The sequence below is a fragment of the Eulemur rufifrons genome, chromosome 10, assembly GCF_041146395.1.
Source record: "Eulemur rufifrons isolate Redbay chromosome 10, OSU_ERuf_1, whole genome shotgun sequence".
Classification (NCBI taxonomy): domain Eukaryota; kingdom Metazoa; phylum Chordata; class Mammalia; order Primates; family Lemuridae; genus Eulemur; species Eulemur rufifrons.
The window spans coordinates 31660195-31683819 of NC_090992.1; the positions used below are offsets into that span (position 1 = coordinate 31660195).

General features: G+C 46.8%; 1 protein-coding gene across 2 annotated transcripts in view; it reads right to left on the minus strand.

Moving 5' to 3' along the window:
- The window catches only part of PPARGC1B (PPARG coactivator 1 beta), a 99387-nt gene extending 92728 nt beyond the window's left edge, over nucleotides 1-6659 (minus strand). For both annotated transcript variants that reach the window (XM_069483936.1, XM_069483935.1), the window contains exon 1: nucleotides 6581-6659. In XM_069483936.1, the coding sequence (XP_069340037.1) occupies nucleotides 6581-6658 (78 nt within the window). In that variant the 5' untranslated portion in view covers nucleotide 6659. The remainder of the gene's footprint in view (nucleotides 1-6580) is intronic.
- Between the last annotated feature and the right edge of the window lie 16966 nt (nucleotides 6660-23625).

Sequence of the window (23625 nt, forward strand, 5' to 3'; positions counted from 1 at the left end):
AAGCTCAGACAGGTTATGTGACCCGCCGGAGGCCTCAGCCGGGAAAGCAGAACCAGGACTCAAAGCCAGTAAGGGGATTCCAGAGTGAGTCCTCTGCCAGGCCTGCATACTCCACACAGGGGACGGAGCAGCTGGCCTGCAGGTGAGAGAAGGCATCACCAATGCCAGAAGACAGGGGACACAGAAAAAAACAGCAGGAGCCCAAGCCCAAGGAGGAAAATTCAGGGCCTATAATGGGGAAAGCCAGGACTCCAAAAGGGATTGTCTGCTTTAGACAACTCAGGATAAATTCAGGGGTCTAATTCTCCAACTTCCTCGGACATCAGCTTAGAGTTTAGGCTTTAATTTAAAAGTCTCTGAGAGCCGAGATATCAAGATATGAAAAGACATGTTGGAAACTTAAATACATATTACTAAGTAAAAAAAAAACCAACCTGAAGAGGCTACATACTGTATGATTCCAACTACATGATATTCTATAAAAGGCAAAACTATTGAATCCGTAAAAAGATCAGTGGTTTCCGGGAGTAGGGCAGGGAGAAGCGAATAGGTAGAGCAGAGGGTTTTTAGGGCAGTGACACCACTCTGCGTGACACTGCAGTGCTGCATGCATGTCATCACACGTGTCTGAACCCCTAGGATGTACAACACCAGCGGGGAACCCTACCATAAACGTGGACTCTGGGTGATAATGGAGTGTCAGTGTGGGTTCATCAACTGTAACAAATCTACCACTCTGGTGGGGAATACGCATAATGGGGGAGGCTGTGCATGTTGGGGGCAGGGCATACGGGAAATGTCTGTACCTTCCTCTCCATTGTGCTGTGAACTCAAATCTGCTCTAAAAAAATAAAGTATCTTAAGAAAAAGTATTGAGGAGGCATGGGAGATGCATGAGCAAGGGAGTGACATCAGACACGCACTGTAAAAGGACTGATCTGCCAACGGGGCCAAGGACGAATGGGAGAAGACAAAGCCTGGTATGGCAAAGACCTGTTTGGTTGCAATTTCAGGAATCCCGTTGTGAAAGGGCGAGGCCCTAAACTGGAGGAAGGCGAGAGGAAGAGAAAGGCCAATGCAATCCAATTGATTCTGCAACGACTGAGTATGCATGGGACAGATAAGGAACTGACCCTGCTCATTCTCTTCCAAATGACTTCATTCAGGTTCCCCTTCACCCTCACATAATAAGAATTACGCTTCTCTTTTTTATGTAAAAAAAAAAAAGATGGCATGCATGAAAATTAGCTTTATACTTAATCCTGTCCTTCTAAAGTGCTTCAGAGAGAGAATTTCCAAGTTTTATGAGCAGCAGGCCAATGTTCATCTTACATCCATGATATTATTTCATTCCCAACCCTGGGATTGAGAGAGCCTAGAGAAGCAATTTAGAGAAGCAAAGGGACTTTGCTTCTGTCTAGCATTCTGTAATTCTCTCCATACAATGTGCCTCCATTTGCTCTTGGTGTACAAGGTATTAAAAAAAACAATGATGAACAGAAACAGAGAGTATCCCTGTCTTCAAGGAGCTTGGAGTCAAGCGGTCTGGGAATGTTGCCCACTAATCCTGGATCTTCCGCTCACTCAAAGGTAACGTAGGTAACATAGTCTTTAGCAAGTCAGTAAGTTTTCTGAAACTGTAAGATCTGTACAACTGTCAAATAGCACCTACACTTTGCAGAATCTTTGTGAGAATGAAATGTAATAGCGCAAACAAAAGGCTCAGAAGAGTGCATGGGAACTAGAGGACACTCAGTAAATATCGTTGATGATGACAGTGATGAAGGAGACAGGAGAGGTGAGCGCTGCAATGCTCTTGCAATGCACTGCCAGGCCTGAGCCCCCATTTGCAAGGCTGCGTCTGACTCAGGCCAGTATTCTTTCTACTATTTCAGAGAGAGAAGGAAAAGGGTGACTCACATTGTGGCAGAGTGGCACTTCTGGCTGGCCTGCACCTGCTGGGGAGAAGAGGGCCCCAAGGTAAAGGGGAAATATGAGCCCCCAGGGCCCAGCTGCTGGGCCATTACCTTGCCTGGGTTTCACAGGCATCCCAATCACTAGCACCAGCCGGGAGCCCCAGTGAAAGTGGAGCCCAGGTCTCCGGTGAACACGGCCCCTTAGGGACTCAGGTGAAGAAGTTACTCTCCCTGGTCTCACAGAGATGAAAAGGTAGACAAGTGCACCCAGCAAAGGACAAATGTACCCTGCTTCTGTACATGGCTAGAACTTTGACTTGGAAAAGAAGTTGGCCCTGGCCTCAAGGGCTGTAGAGGCAGCAATATTCCAGACCTAAGAAGTGAACACTAGGACTTAAGCCCTTTTCCCAATTTTCCATGTGGCAGGATGCTCAGTTCCAGCTTTAGAACAATGAGGGGACAGGATATCAATTGCAAATGGGTCAAGTTCACCAACACCAAACAAATGGCCCATGATCATATGGGAAAAAGTTCAGCATCACAAGTAATCAAAGAAATGCACATTAAACAGTAAGAGTGACAGAATTTATTGAAGAACAGACTGGTAAAAATGAAAAACAATGAAAATACCAAGAGTTATCTGGACGTGGGCAACCAACCATTCCGACACAATGCTGGTGTATAAATTAGTACAATCTTTCTAGAAGGCAGTCCAGGAATGGGTTTACCAAACATCTGCACAATCCCTTTGATGGAGTAATTTCATTTCTAGGAATTTAAAGGAAAGAAAAAAGACATATACACAAAAATATCCATTTTAGCATTACTTACAATAGCAAAAAAAAAAAATGTAAACAACTTACATGAGTAACAATAAAGGATTGATTAAATACATTTTGGTTAAACTCTCAATGAAATACTACATAACCATTAAGATATTACATAGAATATTTATTGATTGAAAAGATGTTCACAGCATCTTGGTTTGGAGGAGAAAAATTAAGTCACAAAAGAGGATGATTCCAAGTTGTAAATTAATACATTCAGAATGACTCCATTTTTGCAAAAAAGATGAGGTCTACATGAATAGGAAAGAAAAAAGTTTGGAAATATATATGAAAATTAATAGTGGTTATCTTTGGGTCATGTTACATACTTGTAATTTTCTCTTTATGCTTGGTAGTATTTTCTAACAATTCTATAATTAAATATTTTTAAGTGATAAGGGGTTGGAACAGGTGATTTCTAAAGTCCCTGCCAACTCTGACATTTTGGGCATCTATGACTGATATCCCAAGCAACTTCAAGCAGCCCATATTTAGTGTGGGCTTACTTGTGTGGCCTTCAGAGCCTCAGCTTTTGCCCACAGCTGCAGGCCTCTGCATTCCTCTCTCCCCACACTCACTGCCCAGCTGTCTCCCCTGCCAGCCTGGGAGCTTCTACTTGGCAGGGCCCAGCTGTACCCCTGTCTGTAATCCATGTGCCTAGCCAAGAGCTGAGCAAAGGAACACAGCTCAGCATGCTGACAGGTGCCATGTGGGCACAGAGAGATAAAAGGCACAACTTTAGCTCTAGAATCTTACCAGACACTGGACTCACACATAAAGTGCTTGGTTGTATAACACAGACAAAGAAAACCAGGAGAGAGAAAGCAGGGCAAGCTGGGCTGGGAGGCTACTAGAGGAGAAGGCCATGCAGGATGGGGCGAGTGGGGGGGGGGCACTCTAGGCAAGACACAGCCTGAGCAAAGGTGAAATCACCCAAAGTCCTTTGGGATATATGACCCAAACCTTTCCAAGAAACTTTCATCATCCTTGTTCTGCTAAATTTCTGTACTTTGGTCCCAGTGGGTAAAAGTTAAGTCTCCCAAACAGAAGTTCTCCTTCTAATCTAACCCTGGATTAGCCACTGAACACAACAAAAATCTTCTGGACAAAGACAATGAATTACCATTTTATCCACTTTCTCCCAAAGCTCACAAAGGGAGAAATGGAGGAGAGGAGGGTCAGGGAAGGGCAAGGGGAGGAGAGGGGTCACAGGAACAACCAGACAGCTCACATGCAAACACTGCTCACCCCTACCACCAAGCCACTGGATGCTCCTGCTGGCGCCACCAGCCCCATTTGACAGATGGAGGAAACGCGGCTGTGAGAGTTAAAATGGCTTGCTGCGGGGTCACCCAGCCAGAGAGTGGGGAAGGTGACTCCACTCAGGCCTTCTGACTCCAAGTCCAGTGCTATTTCGAGGTAACACACAGGACCTGGAGTCAGGAGCCCTGGGTGGCTCTGTCACCCTCTGGCTGCGTGGTCCCGTACAAGCCGCTCACCCCTCACAGCCTCTTTCCCCAACTGTAAAATGAGGCGGCGCACAATGGCCCGCCCAGGTCCCCTTCTGGCTGGGCCCCATGAGCCTTCTAGGGGCGGCCGCAAAGTTCGTCCTATCAATTACACTTCCCAAGTTGGGCTGGCCAAGATCACCAGAAGATCCTCGGCCTGTCACGTGGTCACATAAAAAAAGCAAATGTCCCAGATTAACTTTCATTGCACTGATCCTACTGACATCTGATTGCCCAATTTGCTAGTTTCCTTGGGTGAAATATCCCTGCTGGCTAGGCTAAAGGGGCAAATAATTATTGTTGAGTCAAACACGGAAGAAGAGTTAAAACGGGGGTAAGGTTTTTCTTGCCATCGGGTCTCTGACCGAGTCTCCGGCTCTTTCAGGCCTCCCTCTCCGAGTCTTAGTCAAGAGATTTGGAGACGCCCCCAGGCAATCGATCAGGACAATATCAAGGAACAGTATCTTCCCGGGAGCCATCCTGCCCTCTCCATCCCCACCCCCGATCCAGTCCCTCTGGCCCCAGGCTGTCGGCTCCGGAGCTACAGAGGCTGGGACCCGCCTTCGGCGCAGACACCGGCGCGGGGCGTGTGACGGAACCCGGCGACAGCGGCGGGTGCTCCACCGCAGTTTCGTCAGAGGTAAAGGTACGCGCCCGGCGCGCGCGGCGTGTGCACACACATACACCCGCGCGCACAACCCGCTGATCACACTCCCCCCAGACCTCGAGAAGCGCAAGCACACGCCACTAGCCCCTTCGGCCTCTACCACAAACCCACCCGAGCGCGCCTGACACCGACCACGCGACCCGCGGCTCCCCGACGCAGCGGCGTTCGCTGAGGGCTAGGGCCGGCCTTCCCCCGCGCGTGGCGGGCTTCCTCTCGGCGACACCCCGCCACGCCGCGCCGTCCCAGCCGCCAGCCCGAAGTCGCCACCCGGAGTCCGCCCGAGATGAACGTCGCGGCTGCTGCGTCCCCTCCAAGTCGCGTTTCACCGCAAGGAGTCAGCTTGCAAGCCTCTCCCCGCCCACCCGGTCCCATGACAGCTGCTGCCGCCCAAAGACTGGCAGATTATAACAAGAAGCAAAGTTTCCCTCTCTCTCCTCCCACCTCCCGCCCCCCCTCGCCTTCCCCCTCCCTTCCAGTGTTATGCAAAACGGGCCGGCACCAGCGCTCCCACTCCAGGTACCAAACCAGCCCCCGTGAGCCGCGCCCGGTTCCGCCCAGCGGCCCCTCTCCGTGCCCAGGCGTGCCCCAGCATCCGGGGTCTCCTCCAAGGTTCCGCCGCATCCCCGGCCTCCCGGTGACCCGCAGCCGGGCGCCTAGAGAAAAAGCCCTAACTCTGGAGCCAAACTTTATGCTTGCAACAGGCGTGGGGTGGGGGAAATGGGGGAAGGGGTGGGGGGCGCGCACTCCTTGTTGCAGACGTTTTCGGTAGCTGTTTGTCCCAGCAGCTCCCTTCTCCCGGTCTCCAAGCCACCAGCTTCCTCGGCGCCCCCCCCCCCCCCCGCCGCCCGGCACACCAAAGCACCCTCTCCTGTCACGCGCGTGTCGCCTGTGGGGCTCCCAGGCTCAGCCTGAGCCCGGACGCCGCCTCGCATTCCCTTCCCCCTGCATCGTGGAGCGCGCGCCGGTGCCGCGCGCCGCAGGGGGACCCAGGCGCCCCCAGACAGTCCTTCCGCCCCCATCCTGCCCGGCTTTTCTCCCAGGGGGCTCCGCCAGATAGCAAAACCAGGAAGGCGCTATCTCCGCCCGCACGTCCACGTGCCCCGCAGACCCCTAAGCCCTTATCCGGCAACTGGCAGGAAACTCCGCTCTGCGGGCGCCGGTGGGCAGCCGCGGGGGGCCAGCAACAGCAATCGGGAGACCAGAGGCTGGAAGACTAGGGGACTCCGGGGACAGGAGCACGCGCCTGTGCCGGGGCCACAAGTCCACGTGAAAGTACGGCAGCAAGTGCCGGGCGCTGAGGGCGCTCCTCCAACACACAGCGCCAGTCTGAGGGTCCCCCACACCTTGGCGCGACTCCACCTCCCCAAGGAAGCGTGGTAACCCACAGCTCTGCCCGCGGGGGGGCGGACTCCAAGCGGCCGAAGCGAGACCCCCCCCCAGCGGCCGTAGCGCCCCCAGCGCTCCAGCACGCGCCGGGGGCCCTCCAGTTCCCAGCCCCCGTAACGGATCGCATCGCAGGGCGCGTGGAAGGGGGGCTCTGCAGCCTGGAACCCCCAGATCCCCCAGTGCGTCCACCGCCGCCTCCCGGCCTCCGCAGCTGCGGCTGCAGCCCCCGCAGCTCAGCACCCCTGGCCCCGGGCCCGCGACCCCGGCGGGCCGTACCTGCGTGTCAGCGAGATAGTTAAGGAAGAAGGAGGAGAGCTCTTCGTCCAGCAGCGCGCCGCAGTCGTTCCCCGCCATCTTCCAGCCGCGGCTGCAGCGTGCGGCGGAGTCAGAGCCGAGCCGGCCCGGGGGGAGGGAGCGAGCGAGCGAGCGAGGGAGGGGGGAGGCGGGAGCGAGGCCGGCGGGAGGCGGAAGGCGGAGCTCGAGCCCCCGGCTGCCGCAGGGCCGCTGGCTGCGGGGGCGGGGCCGCGCGGCGCCCGAGCGAGCCGGGGGTCGCGCTCCCACTTCCCTGCGCAGCGTCTGGCGCCGCGTCCCGCTCCCGCGGCCCCCGGCCGGGAGGAAGGCGCCCGCAGCCGGGTGGCGGTACCCCAGCCAGCAGTCGGCTGCCTGCGCAGCAATGCGGGCGGCCCCCCGCTCCTGCCGGAGAGAATCACGTTGCGTTAGCGTTGGGCGGGCCCTGCGAGACAACCTGCTTCTGCACAGCTGGGGAAACTGAGGCTCGGGGAGGCGTAGGACCTCGTCTTAAGCCGCGGGCCACTTCAGTAGCAGGAAGGGAAAGGGCAGGTCTTACTCCCCGGAGGCTTGAGTTTCTCTACCTAGGTTACCAAGCCTGAGAGGGAGGGAGAAATTACCATAGATCAAAGGCTGAGAAATCAGAGAAGGCTCCTCGGAGGAGGTGGCATTTTTTTTATCTTTCCCTTGAAAGACGCGTTGGCCCATATTCTGTTAAACCTCACCATCTCTCTCCTGTCACCCTCGACATCCTCCCCACAAAAAACTTCAATGACTTCTCTTATGGTGGCCCACAATGGCTTTTAATGCTGGTTGTGAACACTAAATACCACAATGGCTGATAGTGAGGTCCTACCAGCCTCCCCAGGCCTACTGGCCTCCTCCCAGCCCCTGAGAGGAACCCTCTCACAAGGGGACTCTGCACCCAGCAGCCATTCACCTAGTAACCACGTCTTCAGGGCATCTTTTCGGATGACCCCTCAGCGTATCAAGCCATTCCTTCTCCTCCCACGCCACCATCATGGGCTTCCTAAACTCTGCAGGCCTTGCCTTTAGAAACTGGTAACAGTTGCCTTTTTGCATTTGTTTCTGTGAAGATGTGATCTTTGTGTCTCTTTACTAGACTCTAAGACCCATGAAAGCAGGGCCTAAATATGCTTTTGCACTTACTGTATTTCTAATTCTTGGCACATAGTAGTTGCTTAATAAATAATGTGTTAACTGAAAAAGCTGCAGAATTTTGGTCCTCTGCCACCACCACCTCACACGAACAGATAAGGAAATTGACGGTCAAGGGTGCACATGGAGCGAGTGCCTGAGCCAGAACCAGAACTCAGGCCTCCTGACGCCAACCTTGAGCTCTCAGCACCGTGCCTTGCAATATGCCAGCCAGGAGTGAGGGCACGGCCTGGATAAAGGCAAGAAGGCGGGAAGATTTGGGCATGTTTTATTGGGCACGCCTGCCTCCTGCCCTCCTCCCACCCTCCACACATAAGGGTCGCCCCACCCAACCCTCCCAGCAAGGTCTCCCTTGGAGCCAGAGAGGAAGCAAAGGGAGAGTCCCCAGCACACCTGCTTAGACTTGAACACCAGAGCAACAGCTTCCTTCTTCTCCAGCCTAAGGTTCCCAGAACCGCAGGGCGTGATTTCACTCTTTGGGCTTGAAGCCAGCATGCTTTTAAGGAACAATACATTCCAACAGAGAGCCTACGTCTAACCTCAGAGCACTAGGCTGGGACTCAGGAGTTCTGGGTTCTGGTCCAGCCCCTGCCACATCTTCTTCCAGTATTGGGCAAGTCGGGAGGTTGAGAGCATGGGCCATGGGCTCACACTGCCTGGTTTGGAACCTCAGCAGGTCATTTAGTCTCAGGCCTGGGTTTCCTCATCTGCACGAATGGGGATCCTACAATCACTTACTTCACAGGGATGTTCTGATGATTGAAGAGACAGTATATATAAAGTGCTTGGCGTGGTGCCTGACCTCATGGGGAAAAATGCTAAGCCCTCTGCTCCTCTGTTTCCTCATTTGTTAAAATGAGGATAAACTATATGTCCCTGGAAGTCACTGGCCAGTGTTACTTGCCTTTCTTCCAGCACTGACAGGCCGCTGGCTTACCCTGGACTCCAGTACATTTAGATTTGGATCCTAAGGCAAACTAGCTATGTGCCCTTGTTTATTTACTTAACCTCGCTGAGCCCCAGTTTCCTCATCTGTAAAATGGGCATAGTAGTGGTGCTGCTCCACATCGGGATCTTGCGAGGACCGAATGAAACAATGCATGTAAATTAAATCGCTTGGCCTGGCGTCTGGCAGATAGGAAGTGCCCGTCACCACTGTCATCATCACCATCATCGCCATTAGCACTAAGGACTTGAACTTTCCCAAGACCCAATTCTTCTGCTGCTGCTCTGGGTACCAGACTCAGAGTCATCTGGGATGGTTTCCAGAGATGCCCCTACCAGATCCAGCCTGGCCCCCGACTGGTTTTGAGGCCAAACTTGGAGGGTCCCCAAGGCCAGTCACCTCTAGCCTTGGCCTTGCGGAGCCACGGTGCCATTCAGTTCCTTGCCAGGGAAGGCCTCAACAGCACTTTTCCAGAGCCATTTGTTTTTAAAACTCTGATGTTGACAGAAAAGCTCGAAGATTGCCCGGCCTCGCCGGCCTCGGGGACCTTCTCACTAATCCCCGTTGTATCCTCAGAACAGGCTTCTGGCTGGCAGGATACTTAGGTGAGAAGGGTCCCCACCTGAAATATCTAACATCCTTTTCAAAAGCATCTTGTCCCAGGAATTCCTTCATCACAAGCCACCCACATGGTCTCTCAGCCCCTTCACCCTCTCTGGCCCACAGAGGAATTTGAAGTTCTTCATTAAAAGCCCTCAAGGAACCTAAGGTGCTAGCTGATCCCGTGCCGTCTGCCTCCCCTCTCTGAAGCTGCTTTTCCTACCTAGAAAATGAAAGGGCCGGGCTAGATGAACCGCTATGGAATCCTCCAGCGCGGATGTTGTGGTAGTTTGTAGGTATCAGCCCAAACTTAGCACTTTTCTGCACTAAGCATGTGCCAGAACACTTGAATTTACATCATCTCTAACCTTTCAGCAACCCTCAGTAGAGTAAATTGTGATGCCCATGTTATGAGTGAGGAAACAAAAGCTTAGAAGGAGTTAAAGCAAGTAGCCCCAGAACAAGCAGTTGGAGACACAGCTGAGACTTGAACTCAGGTCTGTACACAATCTAAGCCACAGACCCTTGAAAGGGAGTGAGAAAAACCTCACACCAGCTAACCACTCCAGGGAAGCTAGAATGGCGGCACATTTCTTGTTTTATGACTTCCAAGTGAAGGGCAATGATAATGCCAAACGTGGACGTCATGTGACTTGACTCCTATCTTCTCCACCTTTTTATCAGCTTTGACTTCCCCGAGATTAATGAAAGTGAGCCCCGTGTGTGCCCAGAGCAAATCCCAGAACTCTCCAGCCTCCAAGGATATGACTACCGCAAAATGAACCTATCGGACTTGAATATGTTAGTCACTACCAACAAACACTCAAAAGTAAGCACATCAGCGTTTTCTCCCTTCTGATAACAGGAGAATGCTTTATCCAGACACTACAGCTGTGGTTCTCAAACTCTGGAGGGCATATCGGTCACCTGAGCCCTATCACCAGAGATTCCAATTCAGCAGGTCTGCGGTGGGCCCAGGAATCTGCATTTAATAGGCTCCCCTCGATGATGCTGCTGCAGGAGACTACCCATCATTCAACAGATGTGTAATGAACACCTACTGTGTGCCAGGCGCTGCCCTAGGCAGCATGGATAAATCAGGGAACACAACAGCCGCCATCTCTGCCCACACTCTGCTCAACACAACTGCTGAGTAAATTTTTGTTGAATGAAGGAGGGCTCTTGATAAACACTGAGGTTTCTTGCCAGCCACCCACAGCTCTGTGATTCTATGGCCCAGGCCAGGGAGCCAGATGCTCATCTGTTTCCCACTTCTGTCCAGGAGGCAGGGACTCAGGCCAAGCGGAACTAAAAAGGCACCTCCTTTGTATTGTTAATTCTGAATGCCATCTCCACCTCCCATTGAACGATGGAACTATAGAACTGTGGAGGGGCGGTGGAAAGGTGTTCTCCACGGCTTCGTTGCACAGGTAGAGGAAAGTGGCCGAGGTCACATGCCTTTCTGTGACAGGGCCAGGACTAGAAGCCAGGTCTCCAGATTGTCTGTGTGGTGCTCAGGTAGCTCCCATAGGGTGAACTTCTCCTCCTTTAGAAAAACATCGCCTAGATGTGTCATTTGAGGGTCTCAGAGTTGGGGGTGGGAGGCTTTGGCATGTGAAAGCCCATCGCGAGCAAGGCCCTCCTTCTCGTTAAGCAATGCCCTCTTCTTCCTGTATGGTTCACCTATGAACTCACCCGTACCAGTGGGGGAAATGTGTAGCAGATCGCTTTCTCTTTCACATGCTACAAGTGATTAAAGGGCTTCCAAATCAGCAGGTGAGGCGCATTAAGCAGCCATTAAGGCCGCTACTACTGTTCTCAGTTTTGCAAGGAGTATTCTTCATTCATCCTCCTCAGCCCCTTACGTAACTGCGCAAAGCACGGCAGTGAGGAAGTTGAGTAGGGGTAAAAACATGTGCTTTTTCCTAAGCTGCTCACAAAGCAAAAGATCCTAGACAGGGTCCTTCTTATGCCCATTTAATAGATGGGGAAACAAAGGCCCAGAGATGCGAGTTCTGTTTTTTTCTACAGAGATCCAAATTCTACCAGGTTATCATCAAATATATATATATAAATTACATTATATATATGTTAGAATGATATATGACACATATTTATATCAGAACAGCAACATTTAAAGAGCCAGTCACCTGACATTAAAAGACAACATGGTTTATGTTTAGTTGATACTAACTAAATTTAGTATACCTGTCACATAAGGCAAGCAGATGGACAGAGTCCTTGAGCACCTGTTGTTCTTTATACTTTGTCTCTTACTGGCTTTGGAATCTTGGGAAAATCACTCCTTGGTGAGAGTCATCCTATCTGTCCCACCTGACCTAGAGTTTTGTGTGGATCAAGTTCCCTTTACACAGGACTTTGAACTTTACATTCATTATCCTAAGTCATCAACAATGCTTCTTTGGGGAATTTATCCTAAGGGTCTGATTCAAAAGATGGGAAAACTGCCATGTGATGTTTATACATACTTTGATTCAACAAACATTTTAAGATTCTGTTGGATGCCAAGTACCATACTGCAGGTCCATACATGATGACCATGATGCAATCTTTGCTGTCACGTAACTCACAGCTCTGATCTCCATCACGCGTGGGGGAGAACTGCATGTCATCACGCAGTCTGGTAGGGTATCATAAGTTCTGCAATGGAGAAAGTTGGAGGGCTGGAGACGGGGGGTGGTGAGGGGCCAGTTAGAGTTGGAAAAAGAGCCCAGGGGAGAGACGGGGTCCTGAGCCAAGACAGGGGAAATAGCAGGAGGGATATGAAGGAATGGGTGGGTTCAAGCCGTACTTTAGAGTGGGAATCATGAGGTTTTGGTAACAGGCTAGAAGTGGTGGGAAATAAAAGGGAATACTTAGGACACAGTTTCTGGCTGTGTGGATGGGGGTTCTTAGAGGAAAGGTGGTTTGAAGGAAAGTCTGGGGGGGCGGTTTCAGATGATGGGGGGATGTGGAACATCCAAGTGGAGACATCTAAGGGGAGCACATTGATGCCAAGCAAAAATTCAGAAGTAACCTCAACATCTAGTAAGGCAGGACGGTTCAATTTCATACCTAGGTGCAGATAGCAGACAAAAGCTCATATATGTGCACAGAGAACTGTGTCCAAAGAGGTTCACTGCAGTATTGTTAATTATGATAAAAATATAGGGTACTGAAAAAATGAACTGTGATGAGATGACACAGTGGAATACTAGTAGTGAAAATGGAAAACATCTCGAACTCCTGGCCTCAAATGATCCTCCTGTCTCGGCCTCCCAGAGTGCTAGGATTACAGGCGTGAGCCACCACGCCCGGCCAGAAAAAAAAAAAAAAAGAACAACACCTACATGAATCCACACAGGTACATCTCAAAAACAGTAAGTGAGACAAGCAAGCAGCCTAAGGATACATACAGTATGATGCCACTTAGGTAGTATTTTAAAATGTGCAAAACAATACTCCATAATATTGGTCAGTACGTGTACATGAAAAAACCAAACTTGAGACAACAAAAACACAGATCAATTTTAGGAAAGTGAGAGGAGAGAGGGATGTAGAACCAGCTTCATGGGTGTGAAATCTGTGCTATAGCACTGGGACCCACACTTAAAGGGGCCCTGTGCTTGATTTAATGCTCTGGTGTCACCGTCTTGAAATTCATAATGATTTTTGAATAAGGGTCCCTGCATTTTCATTTTGCACTGGGCCCGCAGATTATATAGCCCATCCTGAGGGGATTAAAGTATATAATACTCAAAAAAGCTCCAACTCTACCTATGACGTCTGTCCAGAAAGTATCCAGCCAATGTTAATATAACGAGAGCATATTACATGGCTGGATACTTTTCGGATAGATGTTGAATAATTTTCTATTTTATTTTGAAAACCTCAAAAAAATATTTCAAAAATGTTTATTATTTGTTAAATATGCATACTGTATTAGTCCTTGTGCTTTTCTGTATGATTGAAATATTTTATGATATAAAAATAATTAAAGTATAGCTACATAAATAATGGTTTATTTACTTGATGAAATACTCTACAGAGGGTAGAAAGCTATATCAAAACATGTATGGGCAAACATATATAGCATTAAGTGAAAAAAGATTATAAAAAATATATATAAGGCTGGGCGAGGTGGCTAATGCCTATAATCCTAGCACTCTGGAAGGCCGAGGCAGGAGGATTGCTTGAGCTCAGGAGTTCAAGACCAGCCTGAGCAAGATTGAGACCCTGTCCCTACTAAAAATAGAAAACTTAGCTAGGCATCGTGGCGCGCACCTGTAGTCCCAGCTACTTAGGAGGGTGAGGCAAGAGGATCACTTGAGCCCAGGAGTTTGAGGTGGCAGTGAGCTATGATGACACTACTGCCCTCTACCCAGGGCCACCGAGCAAGACTCTGTTTCAAAAATATATATTATATATATAAATATATAAAAAGATTACAGCTAAATGTATAAATATGCAGGTAGAGTATGTATGTTAGAATGACGTTAAGTAATGTGAACAAATGAAACATGATCAGGATGGGAGAAATAATTTCTTTTAATATTTTTATTTGTGCTGTTACAATTTTGTTTTTACAATAAAATAAAATGTAACTGTCTTCTTTCCAAGTAAAAACCAGTGCTCCTGATAAACTATGTTGCAGGGTGCTAAATGCGTTAAGCAAAAGATACACATTGGAGTAGGGACATTCTGGAGACCCAAGGGGTAGTTATAATATTATGGTGGAATTTTGGGGACCCCCTCACCTACATGAGCACTGAACTAGGAGTCGGGCTGGAGTCCTGCTCTGGCTGGCACTGAACTCGCAGTTGGACAAATCTTTTCTCCAATGGGGCTCACATTCCCACTCTGCACAATGATTGGCTCGAACTGGATCAGCCATCCCGAACCTGCTGTGGATGGGCGTCTCCCCAGGGCCTCTGCCCTGACTGTGAGATGCTCTGATTCCCTCTCTCCGTTGCGGGAGAAGTCATTTGGGCCATGTGCAGTTTGGCAGCGGAGGCGGTTGGAGTCAGGATGCTGAGAGGAGAATCCAGGTCAGTGGGCCAGTCCAGGAACATTTCATATGGGGAGGAATCTCCTTGGCTCCTAGAGCAGCCAGGAGAACCGCAGAATCCCAGAGAAAGGGCACGGCCTCGTAGGCACGGAAAGGTCTAGAAGGCATGACCCGGCAGCAGGGCGTCATGGGCATTCTTTAGCTTCCCCAAGAATCCTAACAGACACTTCATGAAAAAACAAGATGAACGGGAATATTCTGTCTGCCGTCAGAGTTGTATTATTATTTCATTTTTAAAACTATAAATTATCTGAAATTACACAAGTGACACATAATTATTTTATCTTTGTAGAACAACTGGAAACAACACAGAGAAAGGACAAGTTTCTGTGACCACTCCCTCACCAGAGGTGTCCACTGTTAGTGTTTCGTCAGTGGACTTCCCGGCCCTTTTCTTTGATCTACACTCATTTATGTTTATAGAGAAATTCAAAGTTTTGTTTGGGAGACTTTGTTTTTATGAGGATGGAATCTTAATGTGATTACGAGTTTCTAATTTCCTCCTTACTGTGTCCTGGAGGTCTTCCCATATCAGGCGTACATATACACCCATCTTACTCCTCACCTCACATGTTTTCCCCGTGTGAGTGTGCCACGAACTTGATTTGTAACTATTGGTCCATCATAATTCTAGACTTGTGTTCTCCAGATGGTCGTGTGGTCCTGGTTAGATCCCTGAAGAATACGCAAAGCTAGGGGTAGTTTGTTAAGAAAATAAAGGAACGATGGATGAGTTCCTTTATTCATTCAACCCACAAAAGCCTATGGAATGCTTACTTTGAGCTTTCATCTTTTTAATACACAATCAAGCCAGATCTGCATATATGAGTTCAGTGAATAACATTAATCATGCTGCTACATTGTTTGAAATTCATTCATCATTCCTTCGTGAGCAACCTACTTTGTACCAGGCATTCTGCCAAGTTCTGTGGGACTGTATTAGTTGTGACTTCTTTGGTTGCAATGAACAGAAAACTCTACCTAAAGGGGCTTGAACCGTTAATATATTGACTTACATAATGAACACATTAAAGGCAGGGTTGTTGTCAGGAACATGCGGATGTTCATTTCTCAGCTCTGCTTTCCTCTGTGTTGGCTTCCTTCTGAATCAGGTTCTTTCCTGGTGATGGCAAGGTGATATGTCCCAGGCCTTAATCCAATCCTCTCGGCAAGTCCAGCAGAAGGAACTCTCCCTGTTTTCTAGCAGGAGTCCTGGATTCAGTCTGCATCCATTTGGTTCAAGTGCCCATTGCTTATCCAAGCCCTGCTCTGATTGGCCAGTATTGGATTACATACCTATCTCTGAATCCAGGCGTCAAGCAATTCCATCTAAATCCCCCGAACCAGAGTTTCTTAATAAGGGACCATTAATTTAGATGGGAAAAAAAATTATGTCTCTCTTTTCACTATCTCTAACTGAAATTTAGCATGTCCTTCTATATGAACGTAATCACAAATTATGGTAGTGTTAAAATTACCTATAACTTTGTCACTGATAGCGATCACAGATGTCATATGACATCAAAATTGTCACAGATATCTTAAAATATCATTTATGTTCATCACTACTTTGAAATGACAGCCATTATTAGACCAACTAGATCTTGTTATTTAATGTGTTAATAAAGAAGTGCATATATTACTATATCCCAAATTTGTTTTTCTAATAAGTTGACAACTATGTAAATATAATTGGCTTCCTTTAGACCATATGTGCTATATAGCATACATTTTAAAAGATTTATCTGAGGAGGGGTCCATGGGTATCTACAGACTTCCAGAAAGGTCCGTGGCACAAAAGAAGGTTTAGCTATAATGTAGGCGAGGTGTGTCTCCCCAAAGAGAAAGGAGGTGACTTTGCCAGAAGGCCAGAAAGGGGTGCCAAGTAGGCAGAACCCACAGATGTCTGAAGGGACACAGAGAAGAGGCAGATGTGAGCCTGCTCCAAGCTAGTCGGACTGGAAGAGCCCTGGAGGTGCTGGGGTCCGGCCTGTTCATTTTATAGACAGAAAACAGTTAAGACCCAACAGAGGCAGGGAGTCTCCAGAGGTCACTGGTCAAGTGGCAGTATCAGGACCAGGCCAAGGCTCCTTGACTCTAGATCTGATTATTTCACTCCAGCCTCTTCAGGTGAGTGGGGAGGCTGCAATGAGACCCCACGCTCCAAAAATTAAACATCCAATGATAATATGATATAATTTCCTACAAGAGTTGAGTTTCTGTGTTACTGGATGAATTCTATTGGGTAGAATCATATGAAACCATAAGAAGTCATAAGCATAAAGTTCCTGTATCCACTTAATTTGTTAAGGAATTTGAAATAAAATTAAATAATCAACTTTTTTTAAAAAAAGAATGATACAAAGATTACAACAATGGGAAAACATCTCTGGATAAATGTTAGCCACATGGAGAAATGAAAACTGTTAGTGTATTTGAATAGTGGACTTTATATAAAAATTTACTTTTCTGATTTCCTTAATATTTTCAGGTTCTTAATAACAAATCATTTTACCACAGTTCCCAAATGGGAATAAAGTTGTGAAAAAAGCATAGAGAGCTAAAAACAGTGTATTTGAATTTAGATTTTAGTGAAAATGTTCTCTACTAAAATATATTTTAATTCGAACTTCATAAAAAATAATTTTAATGCAATTATTAAATAGAAAATGTGGTCATTATGTAATTTATCCAGTGCTATTATGGGCCCAGCAGGGAGCTAAGTGTTTGGTTTGCAGTCCTTTATTTATTCAATAAATAGCAAAATCCAGAGCTCAAGGGGAGGGCTTTCCACAAATTTGTTCTGTGATGATTCCCGGCAACTCTATGTTGTCAGTACTGTTATTATCCCCATTTCACAGATGAGAAAACTGAGACTCAGAAAGGTTAAGGTACTTGCCAAATCATTGAGCTTGAGAGTGGCAAAGCTGAGATTTGAACCCAGGTCTCTTGAGTCTCTCTTCCCATCAATCCTTACTCCTCTGCCTCTAGTAGTCCACACTGTTTATGGACTAAATAAATAAACAGGGAAAGATCAAACAAGTTGGTGCACAACAGCACGGAGTCAGGAGACCTGGACTTGGATTCTGACTCACTGTGCGGCTGTTCCCACTGGACCGCCACATCCTTATCGGCTTCATGGGGGATTTGGACAGATATTTGGAAAATCCTGGACAATAACTCATACCATAATCCCTTGGACCTTAATTTTAACTGATTATAGTTAGTAGTTGAATCCTAAAATTGTACTAAAAAATATGCCAATGGTACTGATACTATTTAAATTAGCATTTGGACTTAAAATCCCAAGATTTAGGTTCAAAGACTGGTTCTACTTTTGAGTGACTTTGGGCCAGTTTTCTGGCTCTCTGACACTCAATTTCAAAGACAGTAGTAATCCTACCCTCTCTCGTTGATCATGGGGACCCAGTGAGGTAACCCATGTGAAAGAATTGAATCCTTAGTAAATGAAATAAATAAACCGATATCATGAGGCATCCATGTAAAATTATATAACATACAATTAGCATAAATCTCTCTGAATCATGTTTTCTAATCACTCAGCAATTCTTTGATAGGTAGATTTGTTATTGATATATTGTTTGATAAGACTTTCCACAAAGAAAGGAAGTGAACTTCTTGCCCTCCCTCTGTAAGATCCTTGAGGCAGGGACAATGTCTCATTCATAGTCACCCCCCAGGCCAGTACAGTGTCTGGTCCACAGTAGGTGCTCAATGAGTGTGTGATGCATGAATGACAACATGCCCACATCTGTTGACACCACAGTTCAGAGCCAGGTGGACGTTCCCTGAACACTCCCCACGCCCCACCGCCCACCATCACCCTTGGCTGGGTAGGGCACCCTTCCTCGTTTTTCCCGTGAACCCTGGGCTTAACTCTATTAATGCTCTAACAACCTGAGAAAGAAATTTTTCTCTTACAGGTACCATTTCCTCCCATGTGACTGTGAACCAGTCAAGGTCAGGGCTAGATCTTAGTCATCTTAGGTTCATCTGCTCTCACAGTAACTGACACAAAGTGAGTGATCAATAAATATTGGTTAAACTGAACTGAGCCAACAGACAGAGCCTGGAGATTTCTAACTGCAGAAAGTACTTTTTTAAAAATTATATCTATTTTATATGAATAGCAAATAGGTACATGGAAAGATGCTTTATATCATCAGTCATTAAGGAAATACACATGAAAATCACAATGTAATACAACTACACATTCCCTATGGTAACTAAAAATTTAAAACTGACAGTACCAAGTGTTTGTGACATTGTGGAACAACTGGAACTGTCATACAATATTGGCAGGAATGCAAAATGGTATAACCACTTTAGAAAATAGTTTGGCAGTTCCTAATAAAATTAAGTGTTTATCTTCCATATGCCCCAGAAATCCCATTCTAAATATTTATGCAAGAGAAATTAAAAAAAATAATGTCCACACAAGGATATATATGTGAATTTTCATGATAGGTTGTTAACAATAGCCAAAACTAGAAATAATCCAAACACTCTTCATCTGGTGAATAAATAAATGTTGGTATACCCATCCAGTGAAAGACTGTTCAGCAAAAAAGGAACAAACTACTGACACACATAACAGCCCAGATGATCTCAAATACACTACATTAAGTAAAATATGTCAGACTCAAAACACTACACAGGGTATGATTCCATTCAATTGAAATTTTAGAAAAGGCAAAATTACAGTGGCAGAAAATAGAGACCAGGAGTGGGGAGAGGGTGACTTCAAAGGAGCACAAGCAAGCTTTTCAGCATGATGGAAATGTCCTAAAACTGTTTTGTCGTGGTATTTACATCACGGTGTATGTTTCTCAAACTTGAAGAACTTTATATTTAAATGGGTGCATGTTATTGTACATAAACTATACTTTAATAAAACTGATTTAAAAAATACTTATCTATTCACTGTTTTGTTTCATTTTTTTAAAATGTGAATTGCTTTTTGAGGTCGTGAGTATCCTGTCCCTGGAGAATTCCAGAGACAAGCAGAATGGATGCGTGTCAAGCATGTTATGGAGGGGATTTCAGAGTTGGGGACAAGCCCAGAAGTGACAGCTTTTCAAGTATTTAGGCTTATGGAATTCAGGCTTACAGTCAACACTGTGTGTAGTAGAAAGAACAATGGTCCAGGAGTCAAGAGCCTTTGGTTCATTCACTCACCCACCTGTCTGTTGAACACCTACCACGTGCCTGACACTGCTTGACAATGTTGCGTTTAAGCTGCTTTGGGTTGGGTGTCTATGCAGTCGCACCTAAAGGAATCCTAATAAGTACAATCCCAGACTAGGTATTAAACTGGGGGATACTGACCGTACGTGCCAAAGGAGGAGATCAGTGAGGCTTGAAGAAGTCAGGGAGACCACCCACTTACCTCCATTGTCACAGCCTTGGTCCAGGCTGCCACCCCCTCACCTGGACAGTTACAGCAGCCTCCTCACTGGTCTCCCTGAGTCCACTCTAACTTCCTTGAGTCCATTCTAAATACAGCAGCCAGAGGGTTTAAGCAGCCACCTGAAATCCATATCTGACCCCATTGCTGTCCTGCTTCAAATTCTTCCATGGTGTCGCATTGCCCCAGATTAAATTCCTCACCATGGCTCACAGGGCTCTTTGTGACATAGCCCTAGGTTGAAAGATCAGCCAGGGAAGTGTCATGGTATGCCTGAGGGCCACAGTGGGGAGAAGGGGTAGGAAAGGATGGAATGGAGAGATGTTTAGGAAGCAAATCCATGTGAGTTCTGGCCTCAGCGTACAACCCAGGCCTCAGTTTCCCAGATCATCCAATCATGCATCAGGTGGTCTCGAGGGGACCCTTTCAGTTCCAGGGTTGTAAGTTTATGCTTCTTGGTTTGTTTCCTGGGCTGCCCCTCTGTCTCTGTCTCTCTGTGTGTTCCTATCACTCAACGGACACCTTTAAGAAAATTGTTACCTGTAGATGTGAGTCACAGATTATAACTGGCTTAACCTGCAGGAGGCTTCGCAGACCACCTTGCAGACATGATTCTCCCCCCAGAGGAGCCTGAGGGTCATGCTACTGACCTGAAGTGCAAATGAAAGCCTCGTGAGAGGTCCTTTGAAGTAGGAGAAGAGGGAATGCACTTATAGCCACCGATCCTGTCCTGGAATCTAGATTCCAAAAAGAGAGTGAACCGGGAGAAGGAATGGGCTATTCTTTCAGATCTTTCAGAGACTTTGGGTCCCAGGCACTCAGAACACTTCTGGGGAGGTGTTTCCTGCCAGTCAAGTAGAAAGGTCACTGAACTGGCCGTAAATCAATGGGCCACTCAGTCTTGGCTTGACCTTGACAATGTTGCTTGACCTTTACTAACCAGTGAAATGCAATAAGGACAGCGCCAGCTCATCCACCATTTCACATCGCTTTCAGTTTCACGAGCAATACATGTTGATTTTAAAAAGTATAAAGTGTGAATAATCAAAAAGGAAAAAATATTCTTCAATCTCACCATCCAGACGTGAGCAGATGTTTTTCTATTTTAACCGAAATGGGATTGCAGTTGCACCTCCCCTTCTGCACCCAATTATTTTCTTCAACAATATATTGTGCACATCTTTCCATGTCATTAAATTTTCTTCTACATTATGATGCTCAGACATGACTGTGGTATTCTCCAATGGAAGTCAGTCTCCATACTTCATTGCACCCTTCAAAAACACACACCCAGTTCCAAAAGCACTGCCAGGCATGTGTATTTTACTGGAGACCTTGTGGGCCATGGAAGAGGCAGCTGGATTCTTGCTCAGCATCCAATAAGCAACCTCAAACATCCCACCTGATAGCTCTTGATAGTCTGACTTTTCTGCCCCCTACCCAGGCCTCTCAAAAACCACCCCTAGCTCTTCTAGTCTACTTTTCTACCCCATGCAGCAAAATCACAGCCAGGTGGACACCCTTGGAAGTTAATTTCTCTTCTTTTATTCATTCCTCCCTTCAATAAATACTGAGCGCCTATTACACCATGGACATTGTTTTGGGTGCTGAGGGATTCATCCTTCACCAGGAGGAAAACACCTTGGCTGTCATGGGAACTAAATTCCTCATTGTTTATAAGCCCACTGAAGGAAGTCCCATAGTTTAGTTAACCGTCTCCTATTTTTGGACCTCTGTGTTGATTTCAGTTCACCACGTCCCAATGATAAACAACACCGAGGTGAACATCTTTGTAGCTTAGGTTTGCATTTCACAAATTCCAAAGATCTTGCCCTTGACAGATCTTGATTTTCTCAGGATGATCTTGAAAGATGTTTACTGAAAAGGAAGGTAAGGGCTAAGAAAAATCAAGTAATTTCCCCAAGGTTACATACTTGGTTATTCGGTGGTAGATAAAAAGTATGTTTTCAGGAGGAAAATGGGAATCCACATCACCTGGAGCCAGATGGCCTTTGAGTTCCTTTCCCATGGACGGTAGTAACTGGAGCGACTCACTGTGTGCTGCCAACCCCAACGCATACCATCCCATTTAATTCTCTTATGTTGTCATCCCCATTCCACAGATGAGCACAGGAACAGCAAGTGAGAGCAGGGCTTGAAGCCAGGTAGGTCTGACACCAAAGCCCATGCTCTGGAGTACTCCTTTACTCTGCCTCACTACTCTGAGTGTCTGATTCCAATCACAGCAAACTCGTCTCACAGTCTTAGAAATTGCATAGAAATTTGCTAATGCCCCTGACAAATACCTTTTCTAGTCAGGCCAATTATTATTAGTTTAACTGATTTTTACCATAATATGGTTTTTTTGTTTATTTATTTGTTTTGTTGTATTTTGTTTTTGAGACAGAGTCTTGTTTAGTTACCCCAGGTAGAGTGCAATGGTGTCATCACAGCTCACTGCAACCTCAAACTTCTGGCCTCGAGCAATCCTCCTGCCTCAGCCTCCTGAGTAGCTGGGACTACAGGTGAGCACCACCACGCCTGGCTAATTTTTTCTATTTTTAGTAGTTCCTGGTTAGTTTTTTCTATTTTTAGTAGAGACGCGGTCTCACTCTTGCTCAGGCAGGTCTCGAACTCCTGACCTCAAGCGATCCTCCTGTCTCGGCCTCCCACAGTGCTAGGATTACAGCATGAGCCACTGTGCCTAGCCAAGAGATTGAATTGGTAATCAAAAAACTACCCACAAAGAAAATCACAGGCCCAGAAAGGATTTTCTAGTGAATTCTAAATATTTAAAGAATTCTTCACAAACTTTTCCAGAAAATAGAAGAAGAAACACTTCCCAACTCATGCTATGAGGACTGCATTACTTTGATACCAAAACAAGACCAAAATATTACAATAAAAGAAAACTACAGACCAATATCTCTTATGAACGTAGACTAAAAAACCTCAACAAAATACAAGCAAACAGAATCCAGCAATATATAAGATTTATACACCATGACCAAGTGGGATTTATCCCAGGAATGCAAAGTTAGATTAACATCTGAAAGTCAATTAATGTCATACACCTTGTCAATAGAATAAAGGACAAAAGCCACATGATCATTTCAATAGATGCAGAAAAAGCATTGGACAAAACTCAACGCCACTTCATGATAAAAACACTCAACAAACCAGGCATAGAGGGAAACGTCCTCAGCCTGACAGAGGAAATCTATTGAAAACCTGCAGCTAAATCACACTTAATGGTGAAAGACCAAACGCTTCCCCCAAGACGAGGATACCTCTCTCCTCATTTCTATTCCACATTGTACTTGAGGTTCCTGCCAGGACAATTAGGCAAGAAACTAAAAGACACCCAGAATGGAAAAGGAGAAGTGAAACTGTCTCTATTTAATTCACCTTTTCAACCAATAACTCGTCATCATGGTGGGCAGGAATTAATTCATTTCAGCACGCTTACTAATTGCCTTGAGAGGTATGAAGTCCTGCACCAGTGTGGGGCCGTCCTTAAGGAGCTTCTAGACAGTTTGGGAAGATGACACTGACCAACACCTGTGAGATGAGGTGGAAAGTGAGCAGAGCCACACGAAGGCACAGATGAGGGGAGTCTATTGGCATTCAGAGGAAAGGGGGTCACTTCCAGCTGGGGCTGGATCAAGGGAGTCTCCTGGAATTGGAGCATTAGGGCTGGGCCTTAAATGTTCGGAGTATTTCACCAAGTTAACAGAACAAGAGCAAGGTAGCTCTTCCTAGAGGCCCAGAGCATACTCAGGCACCAGGAGCTACCCAGAGCGGCTACAGTG